The following is a 27,665-nucleotide window of genomic DNA, read 5'->3' on the forward strand; positions in this document are numbered from 1 at the left end:
TTGCCCGGAGCCGTTTAAAAGATGTTTCGTTTACTTTCGCCGTTTTTCAATTACATGCAATAACCCTTCCGGACTGAACGCAGTCATCTAAGCAGAGAACTTGTACCGTTCCGCTTCCGTTTAGTCCGTAACACCCACCCAACTGTCTTTCTTAATTACTTTTTGGGGCATTTCCTGCAAGCTGCCAGTAGCTTCATTCCTCTCGATGATACTTGGACGTTCAAGCTGTGCCCATGCGTCTCTGTGTTCGCACGCGTTCGTGCGCACGCAGCAGTTCAAAGCGCCAAGCGATCTTTGAAGACCCCGATTTGAGCCTGCAGGGGCGCTCGGCCGGGAGATTCATGAATATTTAGCGGAAGCTCGCAATGCTGGCTCCGCTTTGCGTTACGGTCTACCTGAGCGGGCAGCGAGCGCACCTGACCTCGGCGGTGTCAACACGCTGCGGACGCTGAGAGCGCGGTGCGCGCAAGTATTGGCGGGCTCCTATCCTCTCACCGCACGCCTGAGTGCTTTTCTGGCACCCCTTGCTTGCTCTCCAGACGACCGCTCCTTCTAGGGTCTCTTGGAGAAGTGAAGCCGCAGTTGCGACGGAAAGGGTTGACGAGAGGGGGAAGCTGAGACACAGGAAACCGCTTCTCGCTTCTGGCGCTTTGCCCTCTGGGGCAAATTAATATGTACTCTCTTTGTGCTCCTCTTACTGCCTCTTTCTTTCTCTCCCTAGATCCCTCAGTCTATCCGTCAGTCCACGCACCCGTCTCCCGTCTGTCTGTCTGTCTGTCTGTCTGTCTGTCTGTCTGTCTGTCTGTCTGTCTGTCTGTCTGTCTGTCTGTCTGCACATCCATCCATCTATCAATTCCATCTATCCATCCATCCATCCATCCATCCATCCGTTCATCCATCCGTTCATCCGTCCGTCTGCTGTCTGTCTGTCTGTGTGTCTGTCTGTCTATCTGTCTGTCTGTCTATCTATCTATCTATCTATCTATCTATCTATCTATCTATCTATCTATCTATCTATCTATCTATCTATCTATCTATCTATCTATCTATCTGTCTGTCTGTCTGTCTGTCTGTCTGTCTGTCTAGCCACTCATCCATCCATCCATCCATCCATACTTTCATTCATCCGTCCATCCGTCCGTCCGTCCGTCCGTCCGTCCGCCTGTCCGTCCATCCGTCCGTCTGTTTGTCTGTCTGTATGTCTTTCTACAGGTCTTGGCCACATATGCTTCTTTCCTCTTTTTCTTAATCGGTCTTCAATTTGTTTTCGGCCGTTTCAACGAGAGTAAGACAGCAAACTGAAGTACCTTCAAATTCGTCGGTCCACATTTTTTTGTACACTTTTGTTTTCACTAGCCTAGTTACTTTGTTTACAATAAACGGTGTTTTCATTTTTATTTTAAAAGGAAACGACCAAAGGAAACGACCACTAGCAGTGGCAATTACGTGCGCCATGCGGAACTGTTGTGTTGTTGGATTTGCACAAAAGTGACTTATTCGTGTCGGTAATACCTAATTATAAATGCTGTCGGGGAGAAAATTCGTGCGAATGTGAGGCAAATAATATCTGTAACAGCTTAATCCAGCACTGTTGCCGTGCGTGTTTCATCTTGTTCTTCGCTGTTTGGAGCAATGGCATGGGCTTTGATTGCAGTTGCAGGGCATCTTTCCAAGACAGTATTTTCTGAAATCTGCCTCAGTGAGGTTCCAGAATGCGTACGCTCAGTCATTCTGGTGACTATGTAGTACTGTTTATGTAGGACAGGGACTGAGCTAAGACCGACGTATAGGCCTGACGCAGTTAGAACTCATGCCCCTCATTTCGAAGGTGTCAAACTGAACACAAAAACTAAACAAGGGCACTTACATATTTTTAAGAGAATATGTAATGCAAACGTAAAATTCGAGAAAACGAATCATTTAGTGGAACCATAAAATGTACTACATGAAAACGTAAACGTACTACACGTCTGTAAAAGCATACAATTATTGAAAATTAATTCTTCGTAAGCCATATATGTACGTAACCAGGTGGCAGCATTTAGCAATTATTGTTTTCCGATGTCGTCTTTCCTCATCCGCGACCGGTGTGCAGCGGGCTTCACCCATATACGTGCTGGTTATGAAAGTTCTCCGCCCCCAGCTACGCCCAAAGCACCCGATGCCGCATCTTTCGAGAAAGTGCGCAAGCCGCGTTATTGTTTAAATGCGATTAGTATCGTTTTACGCTCTACGGGCGCCAAAATTTAGTGCCACGTTTGCAGCTGTCGCTGTAAAATAACTTCACGATGTTCAGGTTACATATTGCCGTTGAAGGAGCCGCTAATAATTTTCCGCAAAGCCTGCCACCGAGATACTTTCATATTGTAGGAACTGGTGACCCCAGTATCGAAGCAAAACTGTTTGAAATGAGCCCGCAACATCCAATGTGCTCATTTAGGACACCCAGCTCATAGAGCTCTTCTGTTATCTCCCAGAGAGAGAGAGAGAGAGAGAGAGAGAGAGAGAGAGAGAGAGAGAGAGAGAGAGAGAGAGAGAGAGAGAGAGAGAGAGAGAGAGAGAGAGAGAGAGAGAGAGAGCTCAGAAGTGAGAGTGGAACCCTAGTGCGGGAACTCTTGCATTTGCCTAGCCGTCTTGACCGCTGTCACCAGGAGAGTCTGGTCCTCCCTTTGGCAGCTGCAATGCCTGTCTCACACAGGCAGCTCCGCCGTTCCGCGGCAGACATTCCTAAATCATTTGCTGGCGACTCAACAAAATTGCTATTTAAGAAGACACCAATTCAGGGTCCATGAGCTGGAAGTCACCTTTTTCTCTGTGTCTTACAATTGCTAACTACATTTGGGGCCTGAATAACATTGTTTAAGCGCAATGCCACCTCGCGCCATTTAGTTAAACGGGGACGCATGACGCGCCACAGCCGATAGGAATTACGGCGCAGTTTCCCTGACACCGATTTTCTGCAATGGCTTGCCGTGACGGCGAAGTATTCGCACAATGATCCAAGCAATGCTCCCTTTTAAAATCCAGTGTTACTCAATATCAGAACACCGATTAGAATCACGTTTCTCCCAGCTTATAAACATTCAAAATGTCATGCTTCGTCTCTTAAATCTCAGAACCGATACATCCCGAAGGTGGAGGACCCTGCTCGTATCGGATGCTGCCGAGTTGAAGACGTATGACGTCCTCTGCACTCTGGGACCGAAGTAGTCTCATTCCCCCCTTGCCTCGTAATGTGAGGGCGGCTTCAAGGCAAAGCTCCGTCGTCCCATTGAAAGTGCTCTACGCGTGCACTTAAGATATCGGTATGACTTTAAAGCCATCCGTGAGCTCTTCCAGGGCGAGTGTAGCTCTGTTTGCGAAATCCGTACGCAGTTGGTGCTCAACCCTGAAAAGGCATTTAAGTGCTTAAGAAATTCGTCATACATGTACTAAAACATCCTAAACGCCCTTCGCGTCTTTCTGGCGCAAAAAAAAAAACACTTTACTTGCTACTCAGACGCCTGTCATCATTCTAAAAAGCGGCATACGCATATAGTGGAAGAGGAGTAAATAAAAAGAAATCAATCGGTAAGTCGGACAAGGAAAAAAAAAAAAAGACGCCTACGTGCGCCTTCGGTTGCAACGGAGCTCAGAAGTATGTTTACATACGGCCTCGTAGGAGCTCCTTCTTTGATACTGAATATGAACGTGTGGTGGCGAGCCGGAGCTTACGTATGCTGCGACTCGCACGCGTTCTCGCTTCAGAAAGCAGTATGCGGGAAGAACGCGGCACTTAAAAGCGAGGAACTTTACGTTGTGTCCCATCCAGCTCTATCGGTTTGCAATCCGTCATGCTTTCCAAAGGGAAAGAAGATGTCGGAGCTCAAAACTGCTCGCTGCGCCCTTGCAGAGAGTTCAAAGTGTGTTCAAGAGGACTCTACTGAATACTAAAGCCAAGAAGTTACGTCTCGCGCGACCTTCCAACATCCGCCCTGCGAGGAGCGCAGAACATCGAACTCCTCCTTATATCTGTGCTTTGTGGCCTACCGCTCGCATTTCTAGTCGGCATGCCTTTGTCATCAAACAAGCATTCATCCTTGTTGAACTAACGAGAAAGAGTGTGCTGACTCTTTCTTTTGGTAATGAGGAAATTTTATTGGTTCTTTCGTACGTCGTATTTCAACAGCGAAGCTGTTTAGCAAACCGTGTCCGCAGTTAAAAATACCAAGAAATTGCCGAACGCACGCACGTGAGCGCGGACCTCGCGGTGAGAACCCGGCAGTTAACAAAACTAAGAAAATACCTAGCGCTAGTGTGTGCGTGCCTCGCGACGACCGCCCAGCGTCCCGTGAGCCCGTTTGTCAAGCCAGGCATACCCACTTAGTTTATCCAAGATTGCGGCGATCACTCGGTAGTCAAAAAACCAAGAAAATGCCGAGCGCTCGTGTGTGCGTGCCTCGCGGGGACACCCCAGCGTCCCCGGCGCACATTTGTCAAGCCAAGTATACCCACTTAGGGAGATTGACCAAGATTGGGCAAAAAAACTCCAGCATTCGCCATAATCGTGGCAACACTTTCTCGGAACGAGAAAGGCTCGTGATAGCGTACGCCCCTCCAAGGTGGTGTCCAGTGATTATCAGTTCCAAAAAAAAAAAAATGAAAGAAGCTCCCACTGATAGCAACAACGATCGATTACAGGTCGTTGCGGCAGCGAAGAAGAGGCAAATCGGCTGCAATTGGGGACTTAAACCTTCGCGATGGTCGTGAAGGTTGCGCACAGCCTCGCTAACTTGAAGTTTTACGCGTTAGTGCGAGCTTCCTCCATTTTTTTATTTTGTAACTCTACATTTGTTTTCTTTACATGGACATTACTCTTTTTTATGTATTTGAATACTATTGTTTTCTTCTTACTTAACCTTGTCATTCGCAACCATCTGCGCTTCTGATGCCTGAGGTGTGGAATGTTAGCAGGGGCTTCGTTCGTTATAAAAATGATAATCCATTAACTGCCTTGCGAGCCAGGATGCCCTTCAAAGTTGACTAGTCATTACCAGACACTTCACATTCAGGGGCACGAGCACTCGGGGCCGTTATTTACGCTCCACGGAAGTCGAGCACAGCCTGTGTACTCCATAAAAGCAGGTGTTACAGCAGTTTGGTTAGATCATACTCCTGCCCATAGCAAGCGTGTTTAACGCCCGTAAGCAGTTTTCCTTAGTAAATCTCACCAACTTCTTTCCTCAGTAAAAGTGATGCCGGGAAATGACCCAGAAATTGTTGCACGCTACCAAAGTCTCCAAAATACGATGAGCATTACAGGTAATTGATGGCTCTCTCGTACGAATCCAACGTGCCCAAACGGTAGATTAAAATGTAGAGAATGCCAGTATTTTGCTTCACTAAAAATTATCGCTTTCTGCACCAAACCTCTGCCTGTTTGACTGGAGAATTTATCCACCATTGAGGGCAAACACAATGATGATGATGATTGGGATTATGATGATGACAATGACGACGACTGTTAGAGCGTGGGTATGTGCCGTACCCTATAACGAACAGCAACAACAACAAGTGGCGCTGAGACCTGCTTTCCACGCGGACGCGCCGCTTGTCGGTTGAAGGCGCTGCCGACTAAACACGCCGCTGCACGAAGAAGAGAGCAATCGATGCTGTCACTTTCTTTCTCGACCGTCCTTATTCCCAGAACGTGACACGAGAACCGCGTTCGAAGGGAAATTGCTCCTGGGATTAAATTGTAAACACGACGTCGTTGTTTCGAACGCGAGCATTGTCTCCGCTCCCGACGGCGGCGACAAAATGAGGAACGACTAATTAAAGCTGAAAGCTGTCGGATGCCTCGCAGCCATCTCTCGCCGTTTCATTACTTCACTCGAGCATTTCGTTTAGGTTCAATGGCGTAAACGTACTGAAATAATATTGTTTTTATAACGCGGCTTGTGTTTCTTTGGGTAGGCTCTTAACATTGAAGGAGGGTGAGGAGGAAAGGAACGGTTATTGGAGCCGATATGAAAAATAAAATAAAAGAGAAAAGAAAAGTGGGTGTGGCGTCTTCTCATTTCGAAAGGCCGCTGGCTACCGCCGCTGCTTAGGCGCGATTGGCCAGGTACTGTAGGTCCTCAAGCTGTGAGCTGGTCAGCCTGCTCTCCCAGTGCTCTGAGGAAGGGTAAAGTACATGGGGTAAGGGTTGGGGGCATTCCTATACAAAATTGTAAGTAGATCGCGGGACGTCGCGAGCAGGGCGGCTGTAGGGGTGTGTTAAGTCAAAGTCAAAGTCAAAATCAAATTTATTTTTGAGTACAGGTATACAAGCATATTAATATACAGAAGAGGGTCCCAGAGTCCGCAGACTGTAACGGGACCCTCTATAAAAACGCACAAAGTGAGTTTGTCGGAGCAGTGATTAAGAAATAAACATGAGCAAACATACGGAAGAGAGAAGAGAAGTACACATAACTGCATAGTATTATGATTAGCAAACATTGGTTTAAACTAAGTTACATATAAATGCACAAGATTTGAAGCAACAAAACACAATGTAGTGCAAAGCCGTAAATGTAGACGTATATACAAGTGAATGGCAATAATAACAAAAAAAATACCGTGGAAGTCGATACTTGAAGTTAATTACAAAAAAAAAATTTTTCAAGGAATTTTTAAAGCTTGTTATAGACGATAATGATTTTACGGCAAAAGGGAGGCTATTCCAAAATGATATTGCAGCCAAGCAAGAAGTTTTCTTGCCGTAATTAGTATGTACAGTCGGTAATAAGAAGTTGTTATTTGCTGCAAACCTGGTGAAATTTTTAGTCCTTAAACTATTGAGATCAATGGAATCGTATGAAATATAACTGTGAAGTAACTTGTAAAAAAAGAGGCCTAAATTGTAGTGAAATAAATTGTTTACAGATAGAATTTTATTCTCATGAAGCAGAGCTGAAGCTGAGGAACGATGTGAACTGCGAGTGATAATGCGAATACATTGATTTTGAATGTGTTGAACTGATGAAACGTGGGAAGAGTAGGAGTTACCTCAAGAGGCAATGCCATAATTAATATGACTGTGAACGAGAGCAAAATACAGTGATAATAGTGCTTGATGTGGAAAAAAGGGTCTCGTCTTTAACAATGCACGGATGCCAAATGCGGTTTTTTGTTTAAGATGAGAGAAATGAAAACAAAACGTGAGACTAGGGTCGAGCACAATGCCAAGAAACGTGGTATGGTCACATGGAGCAATGGGGTAAGTTCCGAGCATTAGGTCGGGGACGATTGTGACCTGTTTCTTAGAAGTCCTGAAAATCATAAATTTTGTTTTTTCCGGGTTAATAAATAAGTAATTGTCATGACACCACTTAACGACGCTATTGAGCGCAGTATTTAATTTCGAGGTGAGAGAAATTATTTATTTATCAGATAAGGAGATATTCATGGTGGAGGGCAGAATATATCGTAGGAGGCATTGGTTCCCAGTCGTCGCCACAGGCTTGGGAGGCTGAGTGAAGGGTCGAGATCTTCTTTTGTTGCTGTTGCTGCTGTTGTCGTTCTTCCCATTGTTGTTGTTGTTGTTGTTGTTGTTGTTGTTGTTGTTGTTGCTGCTGCTGCTGCTGCTGCTGCTGCTGCTGCTGCTGCTGCTGCTGCTGCTGCTGCTGTTGTTGTTGTTTGAGTGAATCTATTCCTCAAGACCCTGTCTATGGCTTTGTACTTGAGACCCGAACATGGCGGTGCGAATTTAAAGTATTTTGTTTTAAATTGTAGATTGTTGACATCATTGCACAGCCTCGCATGTAAAAACAACGACAGGTATTCCCTTGAGCACAGTCCGCAAAATTTTGCATTTCCTCTTCCCTGGCATCTGTTGCCCCATTAGTTCGTAGTACGCGAGCTGTAACCCCTTCCTTCGCAATAGGTTCTTCGTTCGTTATGGTTACGAGGCAGCCAATAGCAGACGGTCAATACTAAACTTTTTAATGCAAACCATAAATAAAACGCTGACTTTCCGTGTGGTATAAGATATATGACTGGCGCAGGGAGTTTTAGGTAATATCAGTCAGGAAACGGGTGAGAAGTCCAGTTTCAAGGCATCAAAAAACGTTACAACAGTGTACACAAGGGAATGGAGTGAATCGGCACACCAACCACATACAGGCTCCTCGAGCACAGAAAATAACAAGGCAGAGTTAGTGTAGGCTTTAGCCACCAACGAAGCCTCACTCAGTACACCTTATCCCCCCCCCCTTTTTTTTTTTTTTTTGTACATCTTGCAACAGAGGAAGCTTCGCCATCTTGCGCTTTGCCGGCTTCAAAGCGCAACAGTGCGTAAACACCTGCGACAGCCGGCTGGGCAATAAGCACTTTCTGTCTTCTCATCGGCCACTGATGTGCCTGATGCTGCCGATATTGTTTTATACAGCATAAAGTGGTGTGTTAAGCCACTGTGAACTCCAAAAATCTCACTTTTTTCATCCTTACGCCTGCAGTATTCCGTCACTCTGCGCCGACTTCGTTGAGAGAAACAGCTAAAAGGCTCCGTGGTGCTAACACGCGATTTCCAGTTAAGGATATCGGCCTGTCCTTTGCTGTTATTGTATTATGTGCTGTGTATTGCGTCTTAATGCACACGTCTTTCTTAAAACCTCCATATAAACAAACAGTTCCTTTTACATCCCTCCAGCATATCTCCTTGCTTCGTTCTTATTCGCTGGGCCCCAATTTTTAATTATTTTTACTTGCCAGTAAATTCCTGAACTGTATTTTTTACGCCTCAATGAACATGATACGTCAGCGCAGTGTACACTGGTAATTTTAAATTCTTTGAGACGCGATGCATCGTAGCCTTACGTATTTTTTATTGTTTTTTACTATCTTAAACTTTCCATTCTTTAAGTGTTAGGTTATGAAAAGGGGGAAAGGCTTCCAGTTTCATCAATAAGGTTGGAGTTTTTGAACTTGGTAGAACTATAGAGTGAAAACTTTTCATCGATGAATCCATCCACGTGCGCCACCCCGTAAGAACTTTGAGACTGTGCGAAAAATGAATAATGGCGAGTTTTCGCAACTTCCAAATACGTCATTTTCGGGCGCCAAATGTCCAAAATACCCAACTGTGGATCTCTCTGTCGACTTCGTCCACAGCCCCCCTCAGACATATTACAATTGGTAGCACGGGCGTCCACAATAATTTTATGAAAGGCGGATGAGTTCAAAGAAACCGTACCGGTAGTGTATGCATGATGGCGTAACGACGCTAGACACAGAAGCATAAAAAATATGATCAATGAAGCAAAAATCTCTATTATTTTATGTAAACCCGAACAACCAATTCGCCTCTCCATTAACAATTTAATTTATAACTGGCAGGTAAGATCCCGTTGCAGTGGGTGAGTGAGTGAGTGAGTGAGTGAGTGAGTGAGTGAGTGAGTGAGTGAGTGAGTGAGTGAGTGAGTGAGTGAGTGAGTGAGTGAGTGAGTGAGTGAGTGAGTGAGTGAGTGAGTGAGTGAGTGAGTGAGTGAGTGAGTGAGTGAGTGATGACTCACTGACTGACTGACTCACTCACTCACTCACTCAGTCAAAAGTCGTAAATGACACCGAAAAAGAGAAAGCAATTGCGTGATGAATAAGCAAGAAAATCGGGGGCTTATAGATGTTCTAACACATTTTCTACAATTTAAAAAACACAAACGCCCTCTTCGTAATCATGTGGGAGGCATACAGCGATAGCTTTGGATATTCTTCGTAGTCGCATTGGCAGGCATCGGGTCGTTTTGTTCCTCTCATACTCCCACAGAGATCTATCACTCTCACAGAGCACATTTCGCAACACAGAGCAAACAACGCCTTGTCATGCTGCGTACACTCGAAAACAACCGTTTCTTGAGTGAGCATTTGTTTCTCCGCTTCCTATAGTGCCACAAAGGGACTAAAATCTGTGCGCGTCCCCGTTCCTATTTCCTCCTTTTCGCCTGCCCTCTCATCCCCTTAACATCCCTCCACCAGTGCCGAGTAGCAATCCTGGCTCTAAGCCTGGAGAACCTCTCGGCCGTTCCGTTCACTTTTCTTCTAACTCTGAAGAGTAAGCACCTTCTACGCGCGTTGAAATTTTTTTTTCTACTTATGAATCATTTCTTGGGAGCCCAAAAGTAAGTGATAATTCATCGAGCCGTGGAATAAATTATTTCGTAGTTGATATTGCGTCCTGGGAGACTTTTGCACCCGAGTGCACGTCAACTCACCGGGTGGAAAACAAACGGGGCGCAGAGCGAACCTTACGGCAGCCATGACACACCGATCTGTTCGGTCATGCACAGCGACGTGCCCGTGGCATCTCTTTTCTCATTTATTTTCCCTTAAGGGCGAAAGAAGTAGTAATGATTATGCTTATACCATAAGAAAGAAAGTTACCAGACAAGCATGCAAGGGTTGGCTTCTCCGATAGGGTTCAACAGCGAACGATGATTGTGCCCTTGTGTCCGTGCCCGTCATCTGTGATCTATGCGCCGGCCCGTCAACGCAAGGTCCCCTGTACTCATCGAAGGGGCACGGCTACGGTGAGTGGTGCATGTCGACTTCAGAGTTGCTGCAACGGCAAACAGGCCAGCCAGAACTCGTAAAATCTAAGGGCTCGTTTACGCACAAATAATTTGGAGCGCAGAAAATGGTTGTTTGCGCTCAGTCATATCACGCCAATCTCGCTGCGCCCTACGGTGAATTGGCGTTCATTACATACTGGAGCATGCGCAGAGCAGTCGGCTGCAGGGATTGCGCCACATTTGTCATGTTTTCACCCGGAATCCCCTTCTTCATGTGTAACATCTTCCTGGAAACTATATCACCACAGCTGAAAGGAGTCTCACCGATGGCAAAAACATTGGCTGGTGATTACGATACTCTCTAATGCGATATTTGGGTGCAGCAGTTGTGCGCTGAGGCAGCACTCACTCGTGGGTTCTCTCGACGGCAGCGATGGTAAGCCTCTGCGTCGGCGGCGCGAAGTGCGTCTCAGGAAGGGGCCGCGACCCGCGTCTTAGGCAGGGAACGCACACCATCATCACGTACACGCCCCCTTCACGTTTTCGCCAGCGTCGCGCAGACGAGCGTCTCGTACGGTCGCAGCATACTGCCACCTTTCCCCACCGCACACTTTCGGAGAGCGCTCGCGCCGCCACGGTGAACCGCCTTCCCCTCACAATTTCGCGACACTCTCCTCATTTGCTTTCTTTCGCTATTCGGTCTTGCCATCGTTCACTCGGTATTTTCCCTATTCGGTCTTACCATCGTTCACTCGGTTACGACGACGACGCGGCTCAGCCCAGAGACCGCCGCCAAGGGGCTGTGCTCTAAAACGAGGGACAATCGCTGCGGGCTCTGTTCGCATAGACGGTCGCGAGGATCGCCAAACTGCATTCATGTATAGGGCTCCGTTACCGCCGCCGCACATAACGTTCTGGAAAATGTAGCTATGGCGGTTATCGACATAAAAATACAAAACACACATGCATCAAGGAAGGCGTAAGCCATGAAGTGCTTGCTTGCAGTTTTATTGGGAGTACATTGGGACTTCCGTTTGTTTTCTCTACCAACCGCGAAATTGAATAAAAAGGGACCTTTACTCCTTTTTGTTCCCGGCCGCGAACGGTAGAGAAAAAATACAGGAGAGAGAAAACGCTGCAAAGCGGCAGACAGGAGACGAATTTCATTGACGTCGGGTTCCTGATACGCTGACATTGTGAAACGCCTTTCGAGAAACCCCTTTTAATCCTCCTCTCTTGCTCAAGTTTTTTTAAGCTTACCTTTTGCTGACTTTCGTATTTCTTTCACTCCAAGTTGCTGCAAAAGCTTGGAAAGAAAGAGCATTCTAAGTGCATTCGTTCCCTCTATCGAAGTTCAACCCAAACAGAGACAACAAAATAAAGGAAGCCGCGCCTTTTCCGCTAATAGCGATGCACAGCCTACCTCTGTTCTGCTTGACGCCGGTGTTCTGTTTTGGTCGGTGTAAAAAAAGTTTAAAGTTCGATTTTTTGCCTGTTCAACGTCCTGGTGAACAGTACGGTATTTATTTACTTTTTAAAACAGGAGGAAGGAAAACACGTAGTGTTTCGCTGACGCCTGCAAACCAGACGCCCTACCTCAAAGTCGGCCGCTGGGTTTAGCACCGCCAGGGCAAACTGCGCTGACTGAGAACTTTTCTGGAAGGGGCTTCAAGAACATCTTCAGCCTCTAGAAGAGCGAGACGACGGGAGAGCCTAATCAGTTTCATTCTGCGCTCGAGGCACCTTCCCACTTTGCTCAATATTTCGATTTTTTTTTTTTGTGGTAGCACAAGTTTTATGCAAAATACACACGTGGTTCAGCATGAGGTAGCAAAAAATACGCATGTTTTATTCGTTACATTACGTATAGAAGTAGTATAGAATACGAAAATACAACCTAACACAACATAACGTTATTTAACAAAAAAAAGCATACATGAATAGGGTTGTTCATTTTCGGGTTTTGTAATTATCTGAAATCCGGGGGTAAAAATCGGGTGCTATTTTTCGAAATGATAATCCGGGAGAAATAGGGTGTGCTTTTTTTAAAGCATTCCGAAATTCGGGTTCTTTCAGGTTAAATGTTATTTTATCAAAAAGTGTCCCGAGCTTCTGCAATGCGTTAAAATTATTGTTTGTTTCAAGCCGGTAATGTGGGGTTTCTAGCAAATACTCTCTGAAATTTGGCGTTCCTTTGGAATTGAATCAGTAATAATGACAGTAAAGAGCATTGATAACTTCTAAGATATTAAACAGAAAGAAAGCTGGTCGTTGATTTTTTACACATCCTTGTTTACATACATTGTCATCTGAAACCCGCCTCTCTTCGAGACCTGTCCGATTGTTGAACTTACCTCAGCCGGTAGAAAGTCTTCTCGACATCACAGCTTCCCTTAGCTGGGCACAGCAATGCCAGTCAGCGTTTGCCATCCACGCGAAACGAGCGATAGAGTCATGCCAATACTCAATTAGTTCGAAAGCTGTGTTTGTGGGGATTGCTTCAAACAAGTACTGGTTGTGAACGGCGAACCGTCAGCCCACAATTGTGAATATTGATTGTTTTAAAGGGTCCATTCGAGAGAAATCGAGTTTAACCCGATTCTCCTGAAACATGTTCTGGGTGTAGAACTCGCGTAAAATCGGGTTTTACCCGAAAACGAACCCTATTAAAATGAAATGGTTCCGGTCATCCCCATCGTCGCCATCATTTTCTTTCACTGGGTTTCACACATTCACGAAACAAAACGCGATTGGCCGGAGCGCAGTCCAAATAGCTGCACGAAACGGCTGCTTTTTGCCAGTCGGCAATGTCCGCGTGATTGATGGTAGGAGGGGCTATGTGCATCGACGCCACGCTCTCCCCCACCTCCACCACGTTTATGCTGATGCCGTTGCGCGCTCTCTCCCTCTCCATGGCTCCGACGCAGCGCCGAGCGCCGACGCCACACTCTCTCCGTCCTCTCCCATGCCTCGGCTTCTGTAGCGGCCCGCCGTCTGTCGCTGCCCGGTTTTCGGTACACGGACATTTCCTGGGAGGGGTACCTCCCCTTCTTATCCGCCCTCTTCTTTAAGAACGCACGCGGGGGATTCAAACAGGGTTGAAAGGTAAACAGCTTCGCCGTCAAAGGTTCCGTAGCCATCACACCACACTCAATGCGCCATTACAGCGTCTGCATCGAGTACATACGGCTCTGACGAAAACGACGGCCACAGTTACGATTGTCAGCCCGCTGGGTCGACGAAGACGACACTAATAGAAAGGCGGGGCAGGAGCTTCGGAGCTACTGTGTATTCGGCTGTAGTTTCTTGAAGTCAGACACGTTGTTTGCAAACGAAAGACCATGTAGAAAAGCTCTGCCAAAACGATGAGGTCTGCAAACAAAAAAGCAGAAACAATTCAACACATTCTATAAAATTGTATAGTATCCATCCAAAACAACGTGAAGAAAATATCCATCTTTCCGAACCTCCAGGATTTAAAGGGGACAGAGAGAACGTAAATTGCAAAAGCATGGTGGTTATAAAAAGGAGGTTGAAATGTCGGAGGAAAAAACGCAGAAACATGACGCAGGGACATAACATGGAAAAGATGTATCCTGTTACGGACAAGTTCTAAGTTCAAGTTCTAATCAACTTGAGCCTGCCGCTAAACGTAACGTAAATTCAAAGGTAGGCGCAGTAAATTCTGTGGTGAGATCACACGTGTCATCACCCCGACTCAAAGGAGAATAAATAAATAAATAAATAAATAAATAAATAAATAAATAAATAAATAAATAAATAAATAAATCATTACGAAGACAGGATTACCTTACACGTGACATCATCCCGACTCGGAGATACCAAATCGATCAATCAGCCAACCAATCGATCAAAACGAAGACAGGATTATCTCTACATTAACTGCCGGTGGGTGGTACGGCAATTTCGGGTCGGAGACATCACTTTTCACGTGAGCCTTCGGGTCGTATTAGTGAGAAAAAAGAAAGGGGGGAAGCGAGCTGGACAGCTCCTTCTTTATAAGCTCAGAAGGGAAAACTGCACATGAAAAAGGCGTAATTTAGCGAAACTTCCTTGTTTACATATAGAGCGTTTCTTTCCGCACGTTCCAATAAAAGAAAAAAAAAATGTCACACATTTTTGAAGGCACTGGAGTAACGAAGAGTAACAACAGTTTTCTAACAGAATCGCTGTCAAGTTAGAGCGTGTGCGAAAGTCCTTACTTTGTTCTAGTCTCCTGCTCATTAAAAGTGTTCTCGCGTGACGCTCCGGAATTAACGCCTTTTTTTGCTATTTTGTCATCTCAGTCACGGTGCTTTAGGCTTACAGCGGCGCTTCATCAATTACTCTCTTCACTCTTGTTTGTCAGGAAACTCACCGGTCTCTTTTAGCACACCCCGCTTATCCCTATCCCATAGAAATTCCGGACTCATTCATCCTCCGTTCTTGTGTCCAAGTAACTTTTTTTCTCGAATTTTCATTTTTTCACAGAGTATATAGTAAAAAAGAAAGGGGCCACGCCGCTTTGTTGCCACGCGCATGAACAGTCGAGTGCCCGGCACGTCAATTTACGTGCATACACTACTGTTGCTACCCAGCAAACGACGCGAGCGACAGTGTTTTCCGGAACTCCTACCTTAATCACACGGCTGACAAAACCCGCCGTGCCCCAAAGGAAACACTACGCAAATTTTGACATCACAACGAGTAAAACGAGACAGTTTGTGTTGTTTTCTTTTTTCTAGGCAGGTAAATCACGCCGAACGATGCGAATGGCAGCAGCAGCTACCTGGTTGCTGTCACAAACAATAGACTCCTGCTGCTTTCATCGAGCCTTCTTTCATTTCAACACGAAAAACTGGACTTCTTTGTTATCTTTCTCTATTTTTTTCTCCAGGCGACCTGAACGCCAGCGGCAGGTAGCGGGACAACAACGAAAGAAAAAAGTTATCGTGAAATTCTTTGGTGCCGTTACAATAGATAGGGTTTTGCTCCGCGATCTTTTTTATCACTCTGAATATTGTTTTAAACTTTTCGAAGCGCTTCTTTGTTCCCGTATGCTACCTGACGTGTTTGCCGTCTTTTGTTTTTGCCTCGCGAGTGACGGTGTTGCGACCAAGCTGCGCTACAACAATACAGCGTTCTTTCGTAAACACGCGCTGTTTCATCAGAAAACTGAAAATGGAGTCACCGGTTCTCATTTTCTTCTTTAAACAAGAAGGATATTTCGGAGTGCCGAACAAACAATGTGATCGGCGCAACCGCCTCACGGGACTACAAAAAAAAAAAAGAATGCCTCCATTTTTGTAATAATGAATCCGGGAACCCCTAGACGACGGGTCTTGGGATTTTTACTCAATTGACGTCGCTAGCGTTAAACGCGGCTTGCTAACAGTGCATCCTTTTTTAATACATACATTGAAACTGTCGGTATGATTTACGATGCGGCGTGCGTGCTGCACGCAGGACTCATTTACCGACATCTCTTGGTTATGTTTCTGTTCTTTTTCGTCCTTCTGAGCACTCAATCTTGAGTTTGTCTTATAATATGGCGGGCGAGGTTCGCAAGCCACAAACTCTTCTCCCCTGAAGATTAGTTTCCCTGGCGTCACAGAGCTAAGCCTTTTTCTCTCTTCTTGACTCCAGCCTCCCTCCTTCTTGCCAGTTCCTGAGGATTGTAAGCTTCATGTATATCTTCGAGACAACAGCGGAATAACTCGTGCAGGAAAACTTTAGCGTGCGGGAAAGAGAGGACCATCATCCTCCGTGCGCAGGATGGACGTAAGATGAAGAAAATTATGGTTAGTTTTAAAGTGCCACAGGAATTTATGTTGCTGGGAATAGGTAGTGAACATTTTTCGGAAAGAACAAAAAAGAAGTTGAGATTAGTTTGTCGGGCCTATATCTGCGCCACAGCATGCGCTATATTTCAGTCAATTCTTTCGCCAAGCTTGCAACCAGTCGCCAGAAGTATCAGCTGCCTTTGTGAAGTTATTCCTGCACCTTCGTTTCTTTGCGCGTCAGGAAACTCAAAATAGTGCTTTCGTGTACGCACTTCAAAGACGCTTTGTGTACTGTCTATGCATCGCACTACCCAACGGGCTCAGCCAAAGCTTTGTCCTATGCCAGGCGGAACGACTGCCGCGTGACTTATGCGTTTAGGTGGTCAAATGATTCCAGCGTATATCTGCCAGGCTTAATCTACCAAGCCAGCATGGTCTATAGAACCGTTTGGGGCCGTTAAGTGCGGATCACTTCTATCGTTCCACCATGCGATTGGCTGCGCGTGTTCTCCGTATGAATGATGATGTCACGCTTTTATGAAGTATTGGATTCCTAAACGCCTTGAATTCTGCTGACACCCAAGAACATGATAGTCATCCCACCTCTCGTTGCACGAACGTTTCATAAAAGTTTCGCCTTGTGTGTCTGAAGAGGCAGGGCGGGGGAAAAAATGAACAGTGGGCTGGCCATGCTGGGGAGCCTCAGAACGCGTGCTCATCCGCACACAACTGCGGTCATTCTGAGTACAGCGTAGAAATTTAAAACGTACCTCTTCCTTAAAGGAGCCATGAAGAGAAAATACTGCTTCGCTTAATTTGAAAGAACTAGGATTCACTATCTCACTCAGCTCCATTAGAGCCACAAAAGATGTTTTATGTTTTTTAACAAAAAAAACAAGAAGTATTTAAAAACTTGCAAATTTTGCGCCAAAGTGACGTGTTATGAGCAAGAATGACGTCATACGGGCCAATAATAAAATATAATTTTCAGTGCGTTAACTGCACGTTAGCATTCAAGTGATGCGGTCAAATGGAACTAGAGGCCTCATTACAGACGTCCAGTCATCTGTCGTCGCGACAGGTCAGTTAGGCGGCCGCCAATCGCACAAACAAGGTTCCGTGGCGTCATAGAAAAGTTGCGGGAAATTGGCTAGGGGGTCGCGACTACTTCACACGTTTTCTTTAATATCTCCGTTATTTGTTAGAAGATTGCGATGGTATTGGTATCATTGTTATCGGGACTAAGCAGTCTTTCTAATAAATGTATTTTGTCTTCATGGATCCTTTAAGGTCAGCGTCAACGAAGAAGCGAAAGTCGATGGTCGTTTATGGTCGTGACCCCATGGTTCCGGCAAGTAAGAAAACGGGTATGGCCGACTAAAACCACGTTGCTTTTAATAAAGAGCTCTCTCTCTCTCTCTCTCTCTCTCTCTCTCTCTCTCTCTCTCTCTCTCTCTCTCTCTCTCTCTCTCTCTACGTATATAAACAAACAGCAAGCATCCCAGGTATCGCGTTCCTGCAGATCATTTATAAAATACAATGCTCAATGTTGCACATATCTGGATCAATAGTTACAATAGCTTAGAGTACAGCGCGCAATACACTCATCTATAATAGCGAGTTCAACCTCAACTATAGTTACCTCTAAAAACCACGGACACAAGCTTTTTACAAAAAAGTTGAGAACAAAACTGGTGGGTAAGATTTCAGAACACCGCAATATTTTTCTAAAAATACTTTTGGGCAGTGCAGGCTAGCAGTACGAAAGCCATGGGTGTTGTCCTCAGCACAATCATGACAGTAAATACAAGCCTTTTCCAATTGGCGTATTGGGAGAATGTTTTATTTTTGAACGAATTCCGGCTTAGGTGTCTTTATTTTTACGGGGTTCACAGGTAATACTAAGAAAACTGATGATGCGGCCACGATGTACCCGCTTCCGTGTAAAGCACGCCGCATGTATGTATGCGATATGCAGTTCAACGCTCGCAAGAATAAGAAATAATATTTCAGGCTGGCACGAGTTTTAAGATGCGAAAATTGTAGGTTGTGTAATGTGACGTCCACTGCGAGAAAATCTATACTTCAAGGCGGCTAGAACTGCACGCTACTACAAAAAGCGTATAGTATGTGCACCAAATTTATAGGCGTCGCATGTGTAGCTTCGCAAAGTTTCCCGCAAAACCACTGGCACAAAAGCTAAATAATCAAGCAGAAGTCGAAGACTTTTGGCTGATTATAGATGGTATTCACTGAAATGTTTAGCTGTCAATTTCATCGCTTGGCAACACTGGAAATGGCCACGGACATGGCGCGGCTTACGCCACTGCGCCCGCACGCCACAGAAAAAAAAAGCACAGGTGTACGTCATCTGCTTTGTTTCAACCCGATTCTGAGCGGTGGTGTCAACAGAGGCGTTATTAATCGCACTCACATTGGAGTCGAGGCATTACTTTGCGTTCGTTGGGGTAGAGTATGGCACGTCCCACACACATCATGTGCTTAGCACGGACAAGTACCGCCACCCCGCGGAGCCTGACGTAACCAGTGGCAGCGCACTGACAGGGTTGCCTGCATGCGCGCCTCGCCAGTGAATACAACCTATACCGTTCACTTTACTATCAGGACTTCACCACATGACAACTACATTGCCATAGTTCGCACCCACCACCGTTAAACTGATTCGAAGACTAGTAGACTTCGAGAAGCTACGACCGTCCGCTAAGAACAACTTGCTGTTGTCTGTTTCCGACCGCTGAAATATTAAACAAGCCGCAGCCACACTATACTATATTCTTTGACCAAACTACATGCACTGAGCCTCCGGATGCCGCAGAACACAAAAAAACGTCAGCGCTTCTACAATGAGTGATTGTATGTGCAGTCGCGTGAATGAGTTTTCAATAGCAACCCGAGTTTAAAGGAGCCACCAGTTGAGCGGGAAATTGTTACTATATCAGCCAAGAAAACCGTAGCTAGCAAGAAAGGCGACAAGGCTTTGCAGGCCCATAGCCATTAGTTCATAGATTTCTTGTGTTCTTGATGTATCACACAGTAAGCGTTCGCAGTAAGGTTGATAAAGGGCTTAGTTGATATTCAAAGATGTCATCTTGCAAAAGTGATGACTATCAAGTAAGCAGTTAAAGTCAATCAATCTGTATCAACCAATAACTTTAGGCAAACCAATGTTTCGGACCATTAATAACTCCAGCTGGCGCTGAATCCAGACGCACCCCTGTGGTAGGGCCTCAAGGGGGCTCACCTGTTAACATTCCTACGGGACTGAGTACTTTATGACGCACGGACTTCAAAACTATCGTGCACCAATACGCAAAGCATTACAGATACATATCAATGTTCACAACTGCCTAGTTTTCTTATTTTACAGATATGTGACCTCTGTATTGAAACAAAAAAATAAAACTCTTGCTTGCTGACAGGTAGCGCCATCTATACTCGGTTACAACTCAAGAACGGCACCACCTCATGTAGTGTATCACTCCGTCAAAGCGCCGAACCCGTGGCGTCAGTGCGCGCGTTTTAAAACGGGTTTGCTATGAATGCGTGATATCGTCTGCCTTGTCTCAGGCAGTTTGTTTGTCGTCACTGGAGTCGTTTATAAGCATAATAAGTCCAAAAAAACACGGGAACGGCTCACGCCATGTTCAAAATATTCCCAGTAACGCCCTACTTGCGCCGCGCGGAAAACATCCGGCTACGGTGATAAGGCACAGCGGCAACTTCCGGTGCCGTTCTTTAGTTGTCACCGAGTATAGTGAAAACTAGATAAACCAAAATGCGTTTATTGTTTATTTTTTATATCACTAAAGAAGTTATATGTTTCTAAAAGCAGCAAACTAGGTCGTCTGAAATGTTTCTATGCATTTGTAAAACCTTTTGTGTATGGTACACGGTGCTTTTGAAGCCCGTGAGTCTTGAATTAGTAATTCCCACAGAAATTTTATCCCGTGAGTTGTTTTTATATGTTTCGCTGCACTGATTAGACCCTTCTTTTTTCCCAAATGACTGCCCTTGCTTTTCTCGTTAAAGCATCCGACATTCAAGCGGCTCTGCTCGCGTCGCAGGTTCGGCCGTGTCCCCGCCACCACCGCCTGGGCCGCCTCCGGCCGGCGGTGGTGGGTCCCCCTCCCGGTGGGTGAGCGGCCGCTCCCCGAGGGCGACCAACGCGAGCTGCGGCATGGCCGAGTTCGACGCCTGCATGCGCCAGCTCAGCAGCATCACCGAGTCCGACGAGCTGGCCTTGGCCGCTTCCAAGCACGAGTTGGACATACTCTGCAGGTGAAGGGCTGCGCCTGGCCTTACCGTAAAGTGTCTTCCTTCGCTCCTGCACATCGCCACTCTCAGCGATCCGGGAATAAAAGCTTAGGCGTGCGGCGAAATCTTAAGATTTCGCCGCACGCATGACTATTTTTTTAAATGTATTCATTCAAATGAATTCAATTTTAGGCTATGTTCAGACTACCGCCGCAAAAGCCTTACCGTGATCTACGGACGTAAAAAAAAAACGACATGTCAAGCAGTTTCGTTGGCTGAGACGTGGAATGACGCCATTCTTTAAAGTTATTGCGACAATTGCGGCAACAGTCTGAACCAGGCCGTAAGAATTATTCAGATATTTCACATATATTTGCAATATATATTAAATGTAGTCAATCTTCCAGAATATATCAGAATATATTCAGAACATACATTCTGAATATATATGATATATTCAGAATATATCAACTTTTCATCTGATGGCCCCCAGGACATTGTCAACATACGTTTCTTTCCGTTTTTAGACATAATGTGCTTCCCTTTCCGTCGAAAGCGAAATTAGCAAGGAAGCATCAAAATATTCTCCACGTCCTTTAAAAAAGAGGAAGCATCTTTTTTCCTGACGTGCTACGGCATGTGTGCTTCAATTTAATTAAGGCCTATTTTGTTTTTGTACCTTGTAGGCTGCTGAGGTCTCTAAATAAGAAGTTGTTCAACGGACATACGTTAATCGTGTACGAAGTGGTCTCGCGATCGTCCTTCAATATTCTGCGTAAGACGGGTTACGGCTCGAATGCAAAACTCATACACTCCTTCGGAAGTAGAAAGTAAAAACGTTGAGTAAGGTATGCAGAGAAAGCATCGCGCCAGGTTTTTTTTTAATCTGCCTTTGGCCAGTTGCACTCGTTGCTGCTGACCCGACCTACTTCCAGCTTGTACGTATTTGTGCGCTCGGAGCCAAACCCAGTCGAATTATGGCCGTGCTCTAACACCAACCGGAAGCGTAGTCGTCGATCGACTTGACTCCGAAACTTTTTTCCCCCTGCAGCAAATGGAAAATGGGCCACCGGTGCATGGACGAGCACATGTCCCGGTGTTCGGACAAGCTCAAGCAGTACCTATACAACGATGTCGTTCAGGGCACGCGTCAGGTCATGAACGAGCTCTGCAGTCCTGGACGCATGCAGAATGGTGAGCACCTGCCCGCTCCTCTATCGATACCCCAGCGGCTGTTTCTCGTTACAGAAAAAAATCAACCCTCGATCTCTTCGCACAAATACCTAAAAAATATCTGGCACGCGCTGAATTGCTGGACGCCGTTGATGGAGCATGCACCGCCACTCCACCGGTTGTACACTTGACGTCAGCGTACAACACGCACATTTTTACAAAAAGTAAAATAACAGTTTCGTAAAAGCAGTGAAGGATGATTCATACGAAGGCATTTCATGTCAAGTAAATGTCATAAGTTCACTGTGACATTTCCACGAGATTTACTACTCGATATACAGCTCCGGTGCGGCACAAAAACGGGGCTATGTATAAAAACAGCAACTTGTGGCGGTAATTAAACAACTGCGGTAGCTGTTTTTTAATTACCGCCATAGGCAAGATGCCTTTTGTTGGATGCCTTCGTACTTCTGCTCAGGCTTACGAAAACTTCCTGAGCGCATGCAGCCTTGGAATGGACGGCCTGTTTAGGTTGCACCATGTGGCCCTCTTTCACTGAGAACAACGCTATATACTGGGCACATGGTTTAAAGACTCGTTGATTGCGCTCAGCCGCTCAGTTGAGCCCACCACCCGCTGCGGTGTATCAGTGGCTAAGGCGTTGTGCTGCTGAGCCGACCCGCCGCGGTGGCTCAGTGGCTAAGGCGTTGTGCTGCTGAGCACGAAGTCGCGGGTTCGATTAACGGCCGCGGCGGCCGCTTTTCTGACGGAGGCGAAAAGCAAAAAACGCCCTTGTGTGCGAGATTTCGGCGCACGTTAAATATCTTCAGGTGGTCAAAATTAATCGGGAGCGCTCCACTACGGCGCGCCCCATCGACTGCGTTGCGTCGGTGCGGTAAACCCTACAATCAATGAAGTTGAGCCCACCCGTACATGAGCCGCCCTGCCTTCCGACGTGCTGTGCAATCATGCTCTCCCGACAGCATGCGCGGAATGGGCAGCACGGGGTTTTGCAATGTACCCTTGGTTTTTTCTTCACTAGCACTGCACCAGGGCCCCCCGTCTCTGATACCTGTCGTTACTTCGAACGGCGATCAACAAAAGCGCGCAGTCTCGCTACTACCGTGTCGTTCGTAACTCTGTGCGACGCCCTTTGTATCGAGTCGGTATTGACAGAAGCCTGGATTATAAGATTTTCGAGCGCCAAATATTTAGACAGAGGACGAAAAGAACAGAGACATGCGCTACACAGATATTTTAGACAGAGACAGAGACATTTTAGCGCCTGTCTCTGTCCCTTTTGTGCTGTATAAATATTTGGTGCTTGAAAATCTTATAAATGATTACCCACTAGCCGAACGGACACGTTGTTAAGAAGCCTTGAGGTGTCCTCTTCACAAGCGCACGTTGCGGCAGTCTTTCGGTGGCCTTGAGGCCGCGCCACTCAGGATCCTAGAGGCGCTGCGAGCTTGCACAGTGCGTCTTGAGGCAACGACACATTTCGCGCTCCGTACCGGCTGCATTTGTGGCTCCCTTACAATGAACCGGTTACTACAATCCATTACAGTTGTTGTGTGTAAAAAACTGTGGTGTCGCGCGCCATGCACACTCCGCACAGCCCCGAGCGCATAGCGCAGACGGGTGACCAGACCGGTGAGCGTGCGCTCACAGACCGACTGATGGTCAATGCATATCAAGGTTGGAGTCGAATCCACGTAGACATTATACACGTATTGTATTTCTAATTCACGGTCTGTTCTGCTGGCCTGTCGCTACGCTGCCCAGTTCGCACCAAATTCCGCTCCACTATATTTGAATGTGTCATCGCAATAAACGCGTTTGCTCTCTCTCTCTCTCTCTCTCTCTCTGTCTCTCTCTCTCTCTCTCTCTCTCTCTCTCTCTCTCTCTCTCAAGTCCATAAGCGGACCAAGTTGCTACAGTGAATAGCTACTCCTACATTTGCTCTTTTTTTTTCAGCTTCTCACTTCTACGAATCCACATTCGATCCCCTTGGGATTACTTTCGTATTCCTTTCCATCCATACACGTCTGTATTGTCATAAGAGGTACGCACCTCCACCTCCTCAACCGCGTTCCCGCCCACGGTCGCTCTTTTATCCAGCACTGTCTATACGGGAAATAGAAAAAAAATCCCATAAGAATCGAGCCAGCCGTGCTGTTTACCTTCCGAGCGCTGTGTCGGTCGGCGCTACTTCCACCATCACCCTCCATTTCTCCCTCCTTGATTCGACGCGAGCGCATTCATCGACGAGGTCGTCAGTGCAGCCGTGGAGGCCCCGGGGGCGTCGTCACGCTTCGAGTCGATCCGACCGCATACCATGAGGTCGTTCTACCACCGACCACACAGCCACGGGGAACGCACAGATCGGGGGACACGTGATGACACGAACGAATGCATTAACGCCGTCTGTATGGGAAGGGGGAGTCATATTCACGAGGCCAACTTGAAAGGGAGAGAAAGGAACAAGCACCGGGCGTCATCGGTGTGCATCTGCGAAACGAAAAAAAAAAAAAAAAGAATCAGTCTTATGAACGAAGGTTGCAAAATGCTACAAAGTATAGCATCCGTTCTGTCGTGCCAATGTGGCTTCGTTCCTCGCATTTGTATGATTTTTTTCATCGCAACAGTTTGTTAGGTTCTCATCTTTGCCGAATTTGGACGGAAAATCTTAACTTCAATTATCTCGGTAGGGCTGTTGTGCCAAAGCGAACGAAAGCAACCCAAATCGACAGTTACTCACTCTTCCTCAAAAAAAAAAGCAAAATGCTCGAAAGGGAGAATTGTGGCCGAAAATAGGTCGACGGCAGAATATACGGATGCAGACGCGAAACTGACAATCGACACCTTTGAGAAGACAAAAATAAAAAAATGGGGCGAATATACTGCACGCGCCGCTAATAAGGGCCTCAAAAAAAGTTGCACGGAATCGTAATAATCAGCGACGTTCCTGGGAGAAAAAATGACAAAAAGAAACACGGCGATTGATGGGCTCCTCGGCTCTCATTTCGACAGTCACGCAGTGCTTTGCGCGTGAAACTATTATTTTTTGGTTCTACGTCCGCCCCGATTCTTCTAGCGGTGAGTGGGCCGGAAGTGGCCACCCAAGTGGTCAGGTCAGAATAATGCCTCATTACCGTAACTGCGCTGCTCGCTCACATCCTGCTTTACGATTGGCCGAGCTCGAGTGACGTCACTGGTAGTCGAGCGCACCAGCCAATGGCCCAACGAGCAAAAGTTGGGCGAACAGAAACCTCTGGGCTGCGGTGGCGTGCATAGGCGGTGTCGGGGGCGCGCAGCCTTTCGCGTCGTCACGATGGCGTGATGAACGGCGCTGCGCAAAATTGGTTGGGCGCTATCGCGCTCTGGCAACCGTCCCGTTCGTCCTGTCTCGTTGAATGGCGTGCCCAGTTATCTCTCCATCATGCTCATTTTCGTTTGCTTCACCATACGAACTAAGGTATCAATTTGTGGAAGTGCTTGTATCATCGCGCAAAGAAAAAATATAAGGAAACGTAAAGCAGTGGTTAAAGGCAAGTACGTTATTTGGCCTGACTTTGGCTCGACCTTCGACGTCTCTGCGGTCGGCGTTAGGTTGATGTTGATATATTACCAGCCCTCGAGAGGAAACAAAACGGACAAGTTGGCGACAAATTCCGCGTCACAACCCCCCTTCATACAAAATACGCTAACTGCATATTCACCACATAGATCAAGCATAACGCCGTCAGCTTTGGCGATTGGTGCTGGTCGTACTTTTTCCACGCTGTAGTTAAGGAACAGTAATTTACCTTGCTATTATGGAATAATCATTTAGGCACACGAGTGAGGGGATTTCCAATCTCTTGCCCTTGACGTGTTGATTAATAGGGCACTTGCCGGCATTTAACGCACGTGTCGGTATTGATGCAACTGCCGCGACTGCATGGCGTGCAGACTACCTCCGGCTTGCCCCGTGCTTCAAAAGCCTGTTCGTGGAAGGCGGCAAATGCTCGCAGAAGTACAAAAGCATGATCCAGTGGTCCAAGGCGTCAGCCGACATGACGGAGGCCTCCAACGTTGAAGAAGGACTCCGGAGGACGTGCTGGTATGGTATACATGCACATAACGACGGATTTTTTCTCTAGTTTGATTTCTTTATGCCTTTATCACAAACAAGGCAATCTTACCTCATTCGACGCTATAAATCACCTTCAAGTAGCCGTGTAGCATTGGCAATAATGACTGAATCTTTTATGTGTATGCTTGCGGAATTTCTCCTATGCATATGCATTAATCGCTCGTTAACTCGAACTCGGATACCTCGAAATGTCGGTTAAGTCGAAAATTTTATTCGCCGTACATTTACCTCTCGTAGGCGCCATGTATCTGCCCCCTTTATCTCGAAACGTTTTTTAGAGGACAGCAAAATGTTGACAGAGAGTACCCAAGCCTAAGTTCGCTACATACAGCTGATAAGGTCTCCGTTCTAACGCTTAGCTCCAACTTCGCACCGAAAGCCGCCGTGAACGGCAATGTTACGCTGTAAGAGGCCGATGTTTCCGTTACCAGAATGCTTTCCGACGCCTACATCTTTGAGAGAGCTGTGGACGAATCAGCTGATCATGAGGGCAAAGTACAGCCTCGATAAATGCCTACAACGACAGAAACAACAAAGATGCTGCCTTCGCAACACGGTAGAATGTAGCGGTGGCAGCCAACAATTGATGCGCTGCATTGAGCAGCTCTAAAACTCTTTTCTGGGACCAGGTGCGGACGCGACACAGGCAGCATCACATAGTTCTTTCTTCCGCATTAATGAAAATACGTTTTTCCTGCGAAATATTTTGCCTTCATTTCGTAAGCTCCCCTGTGCACTGGAGAGAGAGAAAAGTTAAAAGAGAGGCAGGAATGTTAACCCGGCTGCGGCCTAGTATGCTATCCTGCACTGGGGAAAGGGAAACAATGAGGAACAAGAGGAAAATAGAAAAAGAAGTGGAAAGGGACAGACATGGCGCAGTGTGGTGAGCCTAGCGGTAGGACACTGTAGACAAACAAGTTCAGTGAGTTCATAGCGGGTAGTCTTTTCCGCTACAGTCTTTTGTGCAATTCCGCCATTTTTAGAAAACACAGGAGCACTTTTGTCGCCTTATCCGTAGATCACAGAAAAGGCCAGTGGCCCAGGATTGTCTCCTCAGAGAACGGGCGCCGAGAGTCTAACTTTCGTAGAGTCGCAGAGAGCTGGCTTCGTTCCGATGAAAACTGTGGACAATCGCAGAGGACATGTGGTATGGTCTCTGGTGTGTCACAGACTTCGCACGCCTCACTGGCTGCCATTCCAATCAAATAGGAGTAAGCATTTGCGAATGCGACTCGAAGCCAGAGACGATAAAGAATGGTTGCATCAGATCATGGGAGGCGTAATGGAAGGGGGCGCTGGAGATGGGGGTCCAGGGCATGAATACGAGCACTCGTAAACTCTTGGGTGGTCCATTTGGATATCGTGGTCTCACGAGCAAGTTTGCGGAGAGTTCTAGCGGTTTCTGTCCTGGATAACGGAATAGATATGGTCTCCGTTTTTTGGTGTGCCAAGCGTGCGGCAGCGTCCGCACTTTCGTTTCAGACAATCCCGCAATGACTGGGAAGCCACTGAAAGGCAATGTCATGACCCGCTTGGGTGGCACGGTCTTACAGTAGTCTTATCTCGGCCAGCAGCTGTTCATTAGGTCCACGGCACAGGGCTGACTTCACTAGCTTGTATATCAGTGACTTCGGCACAAATTTTTGGCATTTCGCTTAACTCGAAACTCCACTTATATCAAATTTTTAGCGAATTTTACGATTTCGAGGTAATGAGGGATTACTGTGCTATATATGCAGTATATATGCAGTGTATGTGCGTGCGTGT

The 27,665-nt window shown here is 46.5% G+C and overlaps 1 protein-coding gene across 1 annotated transcript in view; it reads left to right on the forward strand.

The window, feature by feature from the left end:
* The window catches only part of LOC144147383 (uncharacterized), a 54,580-nt gene that overhangs the window by 25,440 nt on the left and 1,475 nt on the right, over positions 1 to 27,665 (forward strand). The window contains exons 2-4 of the mRNA XM_077679506.1: positions 20,398 to 20,611; positions 21,639 to 21,781; positions 25,715 to 25,865. Coding sequence (XP_077535632.1) covers positions 20,398 to 20,611; positions 21,639 to 21,781; positions 25,715 to 25,865 — 508 coding nt within the window. The remainder of the gene's footprint in view (positions 1 to 20,397; positions 20,612 to 21,638; positions 21,782 to 25,714; positions 25,866 to 27,665) is intronic.

Source organism: Haemaphysalis longicornis, unplaced genomic scaffold, assembly GCF_048455015.1.
Source record: "Haemaphysalis longicornis isolate Haplotype H1 unplaced genomic scaffold, Haemaphysalis longicornis Haplotype H1 scaffold_7, whole genome shotgun sequence".
In the NCBI taxonomy this organism is placed as follows: Eukaryota; Metazoa; Arthropoda; class Arachnida; order Ixodida; family Ixodidae; genus Haemaphysalis; species Haemaphysalis longicornis.